The sequence below is a fragment of the Rhodnius prolixus genome, unplaced genomic scaffold, assembly GCF_049639745.1.
Source record: "Rhodnius prolixus isolate KJV_2025 unplaced genomic scaffold, Rpr scaffold_1, whole genome shotgun sequence".
In the NCBI taxonomy this organism is placed as follows: domain Eukaryota; kingdom Metazoa; phylum Arthropoda; class Insecta; order Hemiptera; family Reduviidae; genus Rhodnius; species Rhodnius prolixus.
In genome coordinates this window covers 47458579-47475513 of record NW_027411581.1, presented here as the reverse complement: position 1 = coordinate 47475513, position 16935 = coordinate 47458579, and the positions used below count along the sequence as shown (strand labels likewise).

Sequence of the window (16935 nt, the reverse complement as noted above, 5' to 3'; positions counted from 1 at the left end):
AAGCTTTAAAACATTGCTTTGATGAAGTAATAATTAAATCAATAATTTGGAATGTTGTAAAAATTTTACATAAAAGAGGATAATCTTAAACCTGAATAATATAAACAAAAAAAAGTTCCAAAAACCAATCACCTGGCAAGAGAAAATGAGTTTATTATTAAATATTTATTGAATAATTAATTTCACCTGAATTCTGAATTCAAAATGAAAATCCAATTTACGTAGAAAACGCGGAAGTAGAATTTTACAACCTGAATATAATGATGGAAAAAGTAATGAAATGGACAGAAGCAGTGTTCTAAAGTATAAAATTTTTTCAAATCTTTGAAAATGTATGGAACTCTGAACGGCAAGCATTAAAGGAGATGCGCGTGCATAAAATAAAATTTTACAAGATATTGTATTATCCCCAATAAAATACAATAAAAATAAATAAATAAAAATATGGTTATTTCCAGAGCAGCAAAAGTGGCCATTGCCATTGGCTAAAAGAAGGCAGAGAAGAATCTTCTATTCTAAAGCTAGAACGTGAGAACGCGCATAGGCAACGTAGCTGAATGAGGTGGGAGTATTGCCAAATCAGCTTACAAGTTCTGCTGAAGCTCAAGGGAAATCTAAAAACTCATTGTTTATGGAATAATAAAGCATTAGATCGTGATTGGAAGATTGGCGTGTTGGTAGCACTTATGCAGCCTATTCTCGAATTGAATTTATAATTCGGATATATCGATACTAAGATTGTGCTTACGCGCTCCGACGTATTAGCTTATTTACAAATAACAAACAAATCTAAGTGATGGAAGCAAACTATAACTTCAATGATTAAACCACATTGCTCAAAAAATAGAGTACAATTTACAATAATAAAGTTTTTAGTACAATTCTCGTAATAGTAGACCCATAATAATTTATAGACTACTTCGAATGGGTCCTTCTCAGACATCAAAATGTTCACTGGACCCTGCCTATCAGACGGTACTCCTTTTTAGGTCCGAATTTTATTCAATGTTCTCTATATATACAGTTTCAAAAAAGAATTTAATAACAGGTTTTTACAGAAATGAAGTAATTGGGAAGATTTCAAACGTTCAATGTTACGAAGATCAAAAGCTAACTTCATATTTAAGCGTACATCAAACAAATTAAAATTTAAAGAAAGGGAAAAGCAGATTTTTGTCGAAGGAATATTTGTTCAAATGAAATGCCCCTTCACCTTTATTATTAACTTCTTATTCGATTAAAAAAAATGTTATTTGATTAAATTTGTTTTTAGCCATCTAAATGGGCCTCATATAAATACAACTGAAGAAGTCAACATACCTCTTCCCACACTAGTTGTTTGCTTACTCCCGGTCGAAGGTTCATTATCTTCAGTTCTGCTGCTTTCAAAACTCCATCTGCTGTGAATTCTACATTCGGTTTTCCCTGTTCTGCTTCCACGCTCACATTTCTTAGGTATCTAAAATTAAGGAAAAAGTAAAAGTAAAAATAAAATTGTCTTGAGTTACTTACTCAAATAAGAAATATAATATAAATTCAGAATTATTTAATAAAAGTGTTTACTTTTCACTTTATATTAACTAATATTTTATAGAATTTTAACATTTCAACCCGACTCCGCTCCTTTTTACTGAATCTAAAGAAAATTTAGTAAACTTTCCTAGCTCTAGTTCTCCGTCGATGAATATTCCAAGAATAGGCAAACTGAAAAAAGATGAAGAAACAAAAAATGACAAAGTACACAAGATGTAAACGTCACCTAAACCAACTTGGAAGGTGAATGAATGTTGGGCACAACACGAAAGATTCCAACTCAATAGACTTCTATAGTTTTTTCGAATAAACAGGCACTTATGCGAAAGAATTTGGAGAACAGCTTTCACAGCACCTCCGAAGTAGAGAGGAATAAAAGAGAGGATAAGAACTCCGATTTCTTCCTCTTCACAGTCATCTGAGTCTACTAACATTATAATATTTACAACTTCGAGTTATAATTACTTTTTTTCTGCATGGTTAATCATTAGAGTAACAGGAAATTAATAAGATTTGCGATATAATTGTACAAGTGCTAACTGCCCGAACATATCTCATTTATTCCCAGAGATATTAATCTTGGAAGGAAACTGAATTAACTTGAATATGGCTGCCACAGAAGTAGCGCGCAAATCGAGTAGCATCATCAAGCAAAGGTTAAAAAAAATACACAAAGATTAAAGTAGCGGGACGGGATCTATGCCCCACGGCACCGCAGCCAAAAGAGGCTTATTGTGCCCCTCCTTTGGATCTAGTAGACGAAACCTCCCCTACTAAGGGTGTTGACAACTTTTCCTACTAGTTCTTTTTGCGCTACAATCTCCTTTGGTCTCTAAGATTTGCAAGCACACAGTCACTTTGGCTCTTCGTTTAATCATGGGCTTGCTGTGTTTAATCCCAGGATACATCACTCAGTTTTTTTCATGATCCAGTCTCTGAGAGCCACAAGTACTGCTCCCATCGTGATTCCCAAGCAGTAGCGGCACTGCTAAAGAGCCCCCCCCGTAATCAACAGACAGGCTAGTCTCTGCACCCTGGCAGAGCCTTGATGGCCGCCAGTCTTTCAGTCTTCCTCCACCACACTACCTCACTGGATCCTCATTTTGGGGCAAAAATACACAAAGAAAATTTTGAATTAGATTAAAATCGTTTCGAAGCAAAAAAGTGTGTCGTGTTTGTCTGGAAGTAAAACTACATACTTACTAGAAAGTATGGACGGAATACTTTAAGGGACCGGGTAAGCGACCCGTATTCCAAAAGAAAGCAGAGATAGAGATGGAGGCGAGAAAAATATTTCAACTACGACATTAATTTTATTTAGCATAACTTAATTTGGGAAAAAGTTACCACTTTATTTTTATTGCCAACGTATAAAATTTGTGGATTCCAATTATTGGAATAGGATACTTTAATATGTTGGTAGATAAAACTCTAGTAAATGTACATTTTAGAAATTTTTATTACTTGGTCAGTATATAATTGTCGCCTTAAAGCGCCTAGATATGGCATCAGTTAGGGTTCAGCTATAAACGAAACCAATAACAAAGTCATTTCCAGGTGGATTATTTAATCGCATTGATTTTCAGTTCCAAAACTGAAGAGCGCTCTTCAGAACATCAGGCACCATTTAATTGGTGGGGCAAAACACTACACGCCGCAAATATAACATCATGTTTAGATAATACCATATTGCCGTGGAATCAAATAATTCTGGATAAATAAACAAATTGTTTAAACGCGATAAAGGCTTTGGTTACTTCATATTGTAGTGTTAGAAATAATAGATGTATTTATAAATGATAGAGTAAATTCAGTAAGCTAAATTATAAATTAAAATTAGTTTGGTTAAGTAAATCTCTACATAAAGAATTCTATGTAAACCACCATGAAAAAACTAGAGAACCCCAATCTAAAGTTTTAAAGCCATTTTTTAAAGTCTCTTCCTCCAAAGAGACTCTTACATCCATTCCAAGTAGTCTGTTGGTTTTTCATAACCTTCTTTCTAGTGCCTAATTTTTATTATCTTATAAAATTAATAAATTCATAAATGTTTATCAAGATATAGTACACGCCAGCCGTAATTATTTTGTTTTTAAACCATCTTATTACAGGGAGCGCTATCAGCCGTTGACCTATCTAAAGTTTATTTTAAATAAATTTCTTCTTTGAAGCTTTTTTCCCCACAAGGGGCTGTGCACGTGTTCCCCACACGGGGCTGTGCACGTGAGGATTGGCTCAGTGGCTGAAGAGTAAATTATTTTGTGAGCTACACGGCCGAGACTCCCAATAAATCTTGGCTGATTTAAATAGGAACCATGAGTTCAGGTGTTTGTCCAAATTTTATCTCCGGGCAAATGTCACCCTAGAATATTTAAATTCTTCGCAACTTCTATTTTGAGCCAACCTAATTATAGATTAATTCCTTCCTGTTTCCATCCCCTTAAAAATAATAGATAATTTGTGTCATTACTAGGGTTTAGAAATCCATTGGTAAACTCTGACTCAACCTCCATCATCACTCAACATAACTCACTACCCTTGTAAACTCTACAATCAATAATAAATGATAACCTGGCGCAGGTAAGCGGTCTTTAAAGGCTTTCGGCTTTGCAGAGATTGAGTGTCGCCACAAACCAATAAGAATAATAAATGTTTAGCTTTCCATTATAATCTCAGCATTTTTGTTATTTTTGGGATAGCGTCAATCTTCTTCAAACAGCTCAAATTAGAATAGACCGTTAATCTAATAATCTGTCAAGATGAGATTTTTTTTTAGTGAAAATAAATTCGGAAGATTAGTAGATTAATTCCAAATGCTGTCTCCTTTAATAACTAAATAAGACCTTTTAGAATAATAATAAGTCTTTAATGGATTAAAGACTGCCTCCTGGTCAACGACCATCGTGGGAGTCGGTCATCTCTTACATTGCATACATTAAATAAATAGATTTGTTACATTAAAGATAAGATAAAAACACTTTACAATAAGATAGAAATAAACGATATAAACAGAAAATTATACAAAACAAATAGAACTCCAAAAAAGCATAAGAAAAATAAATCGAAATTTGTGTACTTACAATAAAAAATAAATATTTATGTTTATAAATAAAAAAATTATTTTTCAATATTTAATTCTTGTTGTAAGGCTAAATAATTTACAAATAAGGGATAATAATTACGAACAAAATAATTTTATAAATGGAACGTAATCTGGTAAGAAAGAACAGTTGGCTATTCTCAAATATAACTTGACCATCTCGCTTTAATATAGTGAAGTAGTAAATGTGTAAATCCTAACCCTTCATATACCCACTTTATTAGGTTATAAAGAGACCAAGCTGCGAAACGGCTGGGTTACCAATGCCTTCTCTTGCACTTTGCTATGACTCCCACTGCTTGAATTTGCCATTTAAGGGATTCACTCAGAAGTATTAACAGAGGGCAAGTTGAGAAGGCGGAGAAATGGTGTAGGAACGGAAATAGAAGTGGAAGTAATAGCTTCTATTATTCAGCTCGGGTCACCGCCAACTGCTGCTGAAAGTCATACATATACCCACACAAAAGTGTCGGTCGTTCTCTCAACAAAATGATTCTCGCTTCTCATACAACAACAAAGAAGAGTAAGAAGTATATTTATATATATATGTTGTGTGTAACATGATGGCTAAATATCTTCTTAGCAGAACACAAACGGTTTTGAGTAAACTTTGAAACGAAAAACAAAAGGCTGTAGTGGGCAAATACTTACAAGCAAAAGGCCTTGATGTTAAACATCGACGCAGTGGTAACACATCTTGCTTTTATGGTATCTTAGCTTTAAGAGCGAGCTACTTTTTTGCACCACTCATAGCAAGAGAAAATATGGATAATAATGAACAAAGTTGAAATTTAGTTACTTTAATAAGCACTTTATTTTATAATATCCAGTCTATATTTTATAGACATAATCACCTCAAATTCAATCAAGTTAACTATTGACTCGAGCTTCATTTGTCGATTAAATAGAACGCTCTCATTTAAATAGCTTTGCAAGGCCCATTGTGTGGCATTGATTACCTGTTAATTGGAATTTAATAATTCATAATGCAACACAAATTATGAACATCCTGTAATGCCCTAAAGATACTTAACAGCCCACATTTTGTTCCTACAATTAACAATTAATGTTTTTTTACTTAAGACTACAGAGACAGCGTAATCAGTAAAAATGCTCTTACAGCACTATTCTTTGTTTTATCTGTTCAAATTATTGGGCCCATCTGTATCTAAAACAAGCAGTTTTCTTCATCGAAACTGTAACAAGAATTACTCATTTACTTCTTGGAAGGGTAAACTAAAATTATTTGATAGTATCGTCTGTATCACTCTACTTTATGGAGGTGAACTCTGGCCCTTAAGATACGCTGAGCAAATATAAAGTGTACAAGTAAAATTTTATGTAATAGATTGCCTAAAATCTACTTCAATAAATTATTAAATATGGACAGCTCTTCTAGTAAATACAACTGGATATCTCAGATAAAAAACTATTTCATAGCGTTAGGGTATGACTGGCTGTGGGAGAGCCAGCGGGCAGATTTAATGAAAACCAAATGTTAAGTGACTGGATGATGAAATCTATTTCAAATGACCTAGAGAGAGCACATTCTTCCTCGTATAGTACACACTACAATTCTGCAAGGAAAATATGAGAGATATTACTTATTTTGTAATATTTGTTTGGAAGCTGTCAGGGTGTTCAGTCCACTCAGGACTTAGTTCTGCTAAAAAAAATGTACTATTTATACAAAAAAGATAAGCTATAGCGTAGAAACTCTCGAACCTATATTTTTTTAAATGTCCCTACCACAATTTATATCGAAACAAATACCTTAATAATCCTTCGATACTTCTTTAGAAAACATATTTGTATGTGAAAACAATGTTTAAGTATTTAATGTGAATAACTTTTTTTACTAAAGCAATGAGACTACTTAGTGCTTTGCTGTAAGAGTAATGTGCAGTCTGTGCTCACTAGATGTATAATGTTATTTTAGTCGGTAATGCGAATGAATAATTTGTGTTTTTGTACTGCCTTGGTTCCTGATTATTACCATATGTTGATGTTGTTTCCCTGAGCTATCTCTTATTTTGTTTCCTTTCGTACAGGAACAAAAGAAAAGAACAGTTAATGTATTATTGAGACACATTTTCCTTTTTCTTTTTAAATTCAATTGCAGTTTTGTTATGTTTAATTACAGTAAGTTTGTTTACGTCAATTATTTTTGTATCTTGTAATAATTCTTATTGTACAGTAAAAGGCTAACTCTTTCAGTAACATGCAACTTTGTATAAATACAGAAAATAAACAAATAAATAACAAGAATTACTTTTAGCCAAACACTGCCCTCTTTCCATATCCTTATTTCTCTCCTATAACCTTCTTACATGCCTTGCAATCTCTCTCATAATGATATCCTAATTAATGTTCTTACATGAAAGCAGACACAGTTAAAATTAAAATTACTTTTATTAAATTGATAAATGTCTCAAAATAATACAACTTAGTTGAGCGGAAGTAATTAAAGGAGCAAGGTAGTACTTGCAACCGTCTGCAATTCCAGAAAGGATATCGATCCTTAGTGAGAAAAGAATTTATATAACTTCTGAACTTACTCAATGATTCATAAAGGAACCCTTATTAAATTCTGTCCTGCTTAATACTGATTGTAAGTAACAGTGTATGAAGCTGGGGTTGCGATGATTAAAAAACTCTGAGCACTGATCACTCGGAATTTTATAGAGACAGTCTTAGCAAGCCCATTTCTTTTATTTTAAAAATTTCCAAGGTAGGATAGTGTCTCTTAGACCGACCATCTGATTGAAGTTTCATACACTTTTGATTCTGATCAGCCGGATGCTGCAGCCAGTATTATAAAGTCAAACAGTGTACTAAACGCGGCAGTACAGGGAAATCCAAGTTTCTGTGTAAGATTACCAAATGAACAACAAATCTCCAGAAGCCAATTTAGACACAATTATGCTAAAAAGAGGGATTTCAAATGATCCCACATCATGCCAAATGTTTGTTTAAAACTCATAATTTAAACTTTCCCTAATATCCCTGTACAATTTAGTGAAATAACACAATTAAGGGTAGCCTGCTCCCAACCAACTTTATAAATTTCCTAAAATGAAGCTTAGTTGGAGAACCTTTCAAAAACCAATAGGTGCAACCAATATTCCAAAATTCTATTAAATTTAACTTCCTGTTGTCTTTAAAAATATCAAATTTGTAATCTCTGTCTTTTTGGTTTATCAGTGGATGTTCTTGTTCTTGAGTTATGCTGTCCACGAGCTGTCAGGCACTTACAAGCTTTGTGAAAACTACTTTTTTTTCCGAAGGAACCTAAAAACGTGTATTTGTGTGAAAAATGAAAATCAATAAGCGGCACGATGGAAATACTTTCTCTTAAGGGATGAAAAAAGAAAATGTACCCTTATGGTTGCTCTCATCCTTCGTCCTGGAAGGAAAAAAGTTATTCAATTCTGTTGGCCTGATAGAAAATCTGGTCCGGCAACTAGATTTACCCTTCTTTGTGTCAATCCAGCCAAATAAGAAGTATCAGTAGCTAGATCCTGTATCCTCTTAGGTGTTCTATATCATATGCCAATCACCTTTTTTTCTTCTACAGCTTCTTGTTGCCTGCTTGACACAACCTCCATGCCTTATACTCAAAACCTTTGGACGTTATCTTTGCGATGTTTTTTTTGTGTGTTGGGTTAGTCTCCCTTTGAGAAGTGCAATTCAAGCCCAAGTTCAATATTTTTAGGAGTTTCTTTTTTTTTTTCAATTTTGGGCGGTTAATCACTTTGTATATTTTGGAAATACCTGTTATCATTTGATCTTTAACTTGAAAATACGCTACTGTTAGTATTTCGAGCAAAATGGCTGATGTGAATTGGTTCCAATTCCCTATTACTGAAAAAACTATTAAATTTGGCCAATTTTAAATAATCAGTAGGAGGGCTGAACGCCTTCCAGACTTATCTGCATTCCCCAACTTTACTATTTACTTCGGCATTTCCAGAATTAACTGTTAACTTTTACGGATATATAGGGCAGATTTAGTTATATCTTATCTACAATAGCAGAGATGGACGGCCCTTCCTTAATTTATTTGAGACGCTAATATTAAGTTATCCGGTAATTTCGCAACAAATTAATCATTTTTTGTAAATCCTCTACCAATTGATGTCATTAATCAGGCTGTAGGAATAGTATAGTTTATGCCATTTATAATGATTTTTGGAATCTACCACGTTCATAGCATTACGTTCATAGCGTTCAAAGTGCAGGTCTTCACTTCATAAGTACGCAGACAAAGGCTAGTAATTTTTTAGATTAAAGAGCAATCACTATTATTTTAAATTTGTTTTCACGAACATTAGTATCAAGAAGGGGTTCTGGGACTTAACGCTTCTCTCAGAAGTCTTTTCTTTTTTAACCGTAAACCTGTGGTGATGCCAAATTGCTTTGATTGTAACGAAGCGGAAATAATAATTAAAAATTTGTAGATAAAAGAGTTTAACAAATAACAGCTGCTACTTTTCCCACATTGCCAATTGGATTTTACCTTTACAAAATGCTCCTCGCCACACTAATTATTACAACTTAAGATTATTTGCTAGGACAATCCTACTAGTGAGCCAATTGTCCATTACTTTATATTATTCGTTCTATTTATTTGCAGACCATTGTGCAAATATATACGTATTTCAACTTTCACAAAAACAAAAAGAAGAAAATAAGTATATTTGAGAAACGTGAGGGAAAGCTGAAAGAATGTGTAAAGTGACTGGCAGTACACCTAAATGGTAATGGGATCTAGTTAATGGAATGATGTACGACAAAGCAGAAGTTAAAGAATACTTGTTTACATTTAGACAATTTGGCTTTCATTTCCGATAAAAGCTTCCATAAAAGATAAAATCGAAAATAAAGATTTCCGATAAAAGCCCACTAAAGATACTGACTTTTTAAAGAGGTTTAATTTCGCATTCTAAGCGAACGAAATTTTTTAGTCCACAAGTAAATAAATATCTTAAACTTTAATGCATTGTTTCAATAGACAGCATAGGTACATCTGCTATCCCAAATTTCGCCTGGGAACATAATAGAGTAGAATTTATAAAATACGTCGTGAATCACATGAATCTGAGCGGGTTTTAATAAAAAATGTTTTTAGCCAATTAGATGCTGTTTTACCTTTAGAATTAAAAGAAACTTTGATGCCTGATAAAATTTCCCGTTATACCTAAATGGTTACACCGACTTATTCATTAATTCATTTAGTATTATAAAAGTAACGAGGCCGCACATTACCTTTAATAAAAGGAAACTCTAGAACTAATTTAAGATACATTTTCTTAGAAAAATGTTCCAAATGAAAATGCTAGATCTAAATGCATGAAATAAGCATTAGAAGTTCAAAGTTTTTCTTTTTTTCAACGAGAAATATAGCAGATTTTGAGAAAATAGGGCAAGATAAATTAAAAAAAAAATGAAAAACGAGTCTCTTAAGCAGCAAATTTTATCTCGTTAGTTTTTGAATCTAAAAAAAATTAACGATTTGAATTTGAGCTCTACTGATCAGAACACTCATTTACCAATTTTTGGACTCAAAGAAACCTCAAAACTGACATTTGAGGTAAAAAATTTAAAATAGGAAATCTGAGCGATCGCAAATATTCTTTCTTATAATGGTGGGGAAGGAACAATAGCGCACAATTATAATTCACTAATTATTTAAAAATTAGAAATTTCGACTCTCATGTTAGTTTTGAGTCTATAACCCTGAAGTAATTGTCTTCAGTTTAAGAAATACTAAAGGATATGAAGAAGGAAGTTTAAACAAAGTATTAACTTCACTAAAAGCAGTGGGTAGTGGCTAATGTACCGTTGAATTAAGGAGTTCGATTAGATAACTAATTGCTTCTTTAACATGTAAAGCTGCTTACGGACACTATTGCTTGCTTAGAATTGATTACTTATTGATTGTTAAACTTTCTTCTTACTGCTCTAAGCTAACAGAAACACTGACAAAGAGGCGGCGAATGCAAATTCACAAGCTTGCCAACTATTACATATTTTGAAAAACAACAAGTTGCAGGAATCAGCTAAATTAAAGTAGGCTAGTAAAAAGCAAAATAGCTTCTTCTTTTTTTTTCTAAAATGCCGTTTCAGTACGTTTATAAAATTATCAGTAATAAATGGGTAAGAAAACTTTTAATAATAACTCATCAGTTTCTCAGATGCGACCAGTCAAAAAGGCTTTTTCGATTTTTTGGTAACTTTCAGGGCAGTCACTAAAGGGTTCATTAGCACATGGACGAAGGTTTGTAAAACTTATCTTATTCTTATCACGGTAGAATTCTGGAATTGTTCTTCGAATGTATAATGTAAAATCAACTATACTTTTAGTACAAGTTTTAAGTTAAATAAATAAATAAAAAAAATAATTATGAAAATTGTTTAAGGAGAAAGTCGTATAAGATTTTTTGTCTGGTTTTCAGTAAGCTGAAGAAGACAATGAAGGTTTATTGCGCTGAAACCACTCATTAAACAAGGCAATATTCGCTGAAGTATTATTCTGGGTTTTTGTCGTGTTTAAATTAAGCTATAAAACTTGACTTATTTTATGACAAATACACTGTTTTGTGGCAAACGTAACAACAAAAGAAAAAAGCGGGTCAAATTAAAGCTAGGCGAGATACGGTGTAACCATGGTAACATATTAACGGCCTTCACCTGAGTAATACCTGTACCACGTCTTGCTGTTTTTGCATAGGACAATATTTCATTGGTTCATAGGTGCTCTTTTATTACATCATATTATTTGCACGAAATGTGTGTATTACCTAGAATTATGGCACCAAACTATACGAAATACTAATATTAGAAAAAGAACACTGAAATAAATTAATCAATACTGCTATGATCTTCATTGTCTATATAATCTGCAATTTCTATAGGTTTCTTATCTCTCTACTGGAGAAGTAATGTTGTGAAGCTTGTCAGCCTAAATCAGTCCAAATATTAAGAATTAATCAAGGAGTAAATTCTACCAAACACTGTTTGTGGTAGCATTTATTTTAATATAATATATTACAATTTAGTTATTGTAATTTTTATATGGTTTATAAAACTGGAACTGCTATTAGTTATTAAATTTGATCTTTAACTGAACTTTTGTAATTTATCTTATTTATAAACTAAACTGTATTAAATATGAAGGAAATATTTTAGTTTGTATAAAAATCCAAAAGAATTGAATATTGGGTTAAAACAGAAAGTTGCAAATATGAAAGAATTTAACCATCATTGACGGCTTCTTCCTGAACATTCTGGTTTCAGTTGTTCTTAGTATTAGTGAAGTCATATTTGTCAGAAACTTGGAAAGTGGATTCTCTAGACAAAACTATTCATTTTCAATGTAGATAACCCAAAATCCGCAATGGATCCAAACAGTTTAAAAATAAGCAAGCTTTGTCGAAAAAAATTTGTCAATAAGTACTACCTTCACTTCAAATACATACTCAACTAAAACCATCTGTCCTATTCATTCACCATCTATCTATCTTATCTATCTATCTAATCATCTATCTATCCTATCCATTCATCATCTATCTATCTAATCATCTATATATCCTATCCATTCATCATCTATCTATCTTATCTATCTATCTAATCATCTATCTATCCTATCCATTCATCATCTATCTATCCAATCCATTCACCATCTATCTATTCTAACTACCCTACCATCCATCAAGTATTTATCTATCTAGTACTAATCAATCAATATATGTATATAATCTATCTACCATATATCCGTCTATCTATACACTATTAATCCATGTGTCCACTTTCCATCTATCTATCTTGTCGATGTATCTAATCATCTATCTTTCCTTCCCATCGACCATCTATCGACCCATCAGCTATCCAGGAATGCACCATATATCTATCCACTACAAACTTATCTATCTATCCTATCTAGCTACAAATATCTATCCATTAAATGCTATCTGTTCTCCTATCTGTATTACTTATCTTTCCAGACCATTCTAGCTATATATATTTAATCTCTCAGTCATACTATTCTGTGCATTAAAATCTGAAAGAGAAGATCAAAGAGATAAATGATAACTCGAATTTATATGAATTAAAATCAAATTAAAGGCATATTTTTTTAAAAAATTAGGTGATAAAACATTATTTGTTTATCTCCAGGAAGTGTAGATACACTGATGAAATATTACTGTTAACAATTCGTACCATTAAATATTAGTTTTATTTTATTCTGGGTAAACTCTAAAATTTATAATAAAATTTTAATATTTTAATGACAGTAATTTATAGTCACAGACAAGCAGGAAAAGGTAATTAATTAGCAGTGGCACAAAGGAAGAAATTGAGGGCAAATAGAATTACAATCCAACATTTTGCATTAAAAGAAACAAGGAAATTAGATCAAGATCAACGAGCATCGATTACAAATAAAATTAAAAAAAAAAAAAATCGATAAGGCGTTTGCGTCCTTGCCAGCCGCAATGTGTGGTGTGTGTTTCAGTGTTGGTCGCGAGTGAGACAGAAGGGAGAAAGCCAAGGATAGGGCGGGTCCGGGTAGATCGTTGTTGCCATGGGAACGCAAGGCCAGCAGCAGTAGCAGCTAACGCCCTTAGTGGCCCTTCTCATCGTCCCATCATCTTTAGACATACAACAATCACACTACTGACTGTGTCTTCACATACATCCACTCATTCCACTCGCATGCTAACCAAACAGCCCGAGTGATAGGTACCTACTTTTAAGTGCAAGATAATAAACAGTCACCGAAACGTGAAGAATGGAAATTTTTTTTTAAGTAATAAAGCGCAGATCTCCGGGAAAAGATAGAATTTTATTTTTAATTTAATTTTATTTGTTCTTTGAACAAAGTCTTTTAGCATGAGTATTTTCATTTAATTTTTCAATAAATGGAAAGTATATTCCAATAAATTTTGTTTATGTTAACAGACCCAATAAAGTTGGCTGGTAGTTAAGTTACACGCTCATGGATGCCTGGGATTTTAATTAAATTAAAAGAATTTCAATTTGTCAAAAGTTCAAACTATTCGAATTATTTCACAATAATTGATGACACGTTAACAGACAGGAAAGTTCTCGTTATATAACACATGAGTATTGGTGACATCATTGCAAAATATTCTCTCTTTTCTTGTTCAACAACTGGTTAAATAAAATAAAATCTGGTCTGAACACTTCCACGTCTTTCATTTGAAAAAATGTAGACAAACTTTGCTTTTTCAAATTCCAAATTTTAATACATATCGTATTGCTGAGAATTCCCATATTGCTAATCAGCACATCATGCTGAAATGACCGTTTTAATCTACCCCATTCCCTTCTCAGAATGTCCAAAAAACATATTTCTCTAATAAAATTAGTCTAATAAAAGTCATGGAAAAAAAGTCGTAAATAAAATTCAGTCATTTATGTAGAACACCAACTTTATAGCAGATCGTAGAAGCCATCAACTAAAGTAAATAAGTGAAGTCAACGAAATGGATTATTCACTTCAAATGAATAAATACCTAAATGATTAAAAAACTTAACGATTTAAATGTTAAGTGTAAGGATTGATTAAACGACATTTAAGTAATTTTACTGCATTAAATTTTCATTAAAATTGTTTAGAATTTATTAGATGCCACAGACCTTTATGCTGGCCATTTTCATAAACAAAATATTTGTTCAGTAAAGTACAGCACCCATTTAACTTAGATTAATTTTAATATGAGGTATTAAACTATTCATGCATTGTTTTACAAAACAATGCTAATGCAAAAAAATAATTATGACTTTATTAAAAAAAAAATAAAAAATAGATATCTCCTTAACAAATTACCGATTTTTTTTATATTATTTTTACATGATTTAAGTGCAAGTTTAGGGCAGCAGTAGGAAGAAAACAATGTTTAAGTTCATTCTTCCATTAAATGATTATGACTTCATGTTATGTAGTAGTTAAGGTTAAAAATGATATGTAATAAATAATCTAGTTTGTAAATATTTAATTTTAATAAAAATTATCAAGGAGGATTTGCCTTATATTATAAAGAAAATTTGGGAATTTTATCTTTCATAGAAAAAGAAAAAAAAAATTGTCAAAGTTGGGTGTTTTTCAACGTTACGCTTTTTCGTGCACTTTTTGAGATCTACCCTTATACAACTGCCCTACCGGACAGTTTTAATAATAATTTTAATATTTAATTTTCCTTCAATTATATTCTTAATCTAGATGTTCTATCAACAATTTTATACATATATGTAATGTAAAATAGATAAAGATATGTACATTTGTATTATTTTTTTAGCGACCGTAAACTATTAATATTTAGGACTGAAATAGCGAGGATTCTGTCTAAATGAAAAACACGACTCAGTCTTTACGCATATTACAACTTTTTTCGGACAACAAAACGGATGTTTCAGGTGGCAATTTGATTGATTCATCATTTTTGCGTAGAGATTTCGACTTAACTTATACTTCCGTCTCGCACTAAACTTGCTGGCTCAATATTGTTTTGGGAAGAAATTATAATAGCGTCCAGTGGTTATAAAAAAAGAGTTGCAGTGGAAATGATAGTAATTGATCTGGTGAGCCAACATCATGCAATGAGAAGGTTTATTTTCCAACTTTTTGAGCACTAAATATTAGTAGTTAGAAGGACCTAAGAAGCATTATTTAGTATAAATTTGAAATAAAGGAAGAAACATCACAATTTACTTAAACATACAATGCTATGACAATAATATAATATTTTGCGCTCAAATTAGTAAATAGTTTAAATCAAAAGTAAAATTAAGTAAAGCACGAGGTGGCTCCGTTAAAAAAAAACAAAAAAAAAACTGTTATCTTCGTCTGACACTGTGAGCTGAAACAGGACTAGTATCCATGGAAACGGTATTCATTGCGATGTGCATACAAATATTTCCCAAACCACACACAGCTTCTTGTGTAAAAGTTACACTAAAATCTCTGCCTTCCATCAGTTTCAGTGTGTGTGTGCCGCATCTCTCGTGAGAGGTTTACAGAGCGGCAGCGCTTTTTTTTTTCAGGCTAATTCCAATTTTTAAGCCAAAAGAAAGAGGAAGGGCCGGTGATCCAAAGGGAAATACTCAATTTGGAAGCAAATTGGCGCAAACGATTTTATGTAATTGCTCTGTACTAAACTAATTTGACTACGATTTTCGCTCGCATCTAACTCGGCTAATTCAGCATGGATTTCCATGGATGTCAAGGGATTGCTCAACAATTTAGAACACTAGAATGTTATAGATTTTTGTTTTTGTTTTTTTGTTTGGTTGGGGAATATTAATTACTGAATGTCCATACATTCCCAAAAGTTACTAAAAAACAAACTCTTCATCAATTCCGCAAAATCAATGCATTTGTTTGATTTCCGTTCAACTTCAGGCTGGGATTTTGTGCCTTGTAAACCGATCATAAATTTCAGAAACAATCTTCCTTACAATTTGATTTAAATTTTAAATATAATAATATTTTAGAAAGAAAGTTGTTAGAAGAATGCATTATAATCCAATATTTCGTGTAGCAATTGAGGAATTCTCTTTTATAAATAATAGAAGCGATAGAAGCAACCTCTGATACCTCTTGCCCATCCTCAACACTTGGCAACATAGCTTTAAGGATTCACGAAAAAATAAAATAAATAAATAATAATAATAGAAACAAACTTTAAAAATTAAATGGTTGGTAATGGAAATTTTAACTCAAAATTTCTACTAAAATGAATATTTTTAGAGTTTTTAAAATCAGGAATAAAATTTAGATTTTAAAAATGAAAGGTAGAATAAAGTTTAGAACAAGTACCACTCATTCTAACTACAAGTCCCGACCAAAAAAACCCGTCAGAGATAATTGTGTGATGCTGGAGAAGACATGGCTGGATGGAGAGTCCTGAACTCGTTAGGCTGGGAATTCTACCATATTTCTTTTCGCCTTCAACAGGCATTTTATTCATTCACCAAACCTCTGTTGTAAATTAGGAAAATATCTGTTCCCTAAATAATATTTAGGTATGGGAAAAAAGTTTAATATGTAGTAGCTACTACAAAAATAGTGATCCATTATTTTTTATTTTTTTTTATCATTACCTACTTATTGTTATTTTGCCATCATTTTCAAAACATATTGAAAGCAGTAATAAATAATTTCACCTACTGTCCCGATATTGCTGTAAGTAAAATTAATTAAAACAATACGAGGGTCGTTTGAAAAGTCCGTGCAAAAATAAAAACTACTTAATTTTTTGGGGTAAACCTTTTTT

The 16935-nt window shown here is 32.1% G+C and overlaps 1 protein-coding gene across 6 annotated transcripts in view; it reads right to left on the bottom strand.

Moving 5' to 3' along the window:
* The window catches only part of Nmdar2 (glutamate ionotropic receptor NMDA type subunit 2), a 691809-nt gene that overhangs the window by 80312 nt on the left and 594562 nt on the right, over positions 1–16935 (bottom strand). For all 6 annotated transcript variants that reach the window (XM_074142002.1, XM_074142021.1, XM_074142012.1 and 3 more), the window contains one exon: positions 1321–1459. In XM_074142002.1, coding sequence (XP_073998103.1) covers positions 1321–1459 — 139 coding nt within the window. The remainder of the gene's footprint in view (positions 1–1320; positions 1460–16935) is intronic.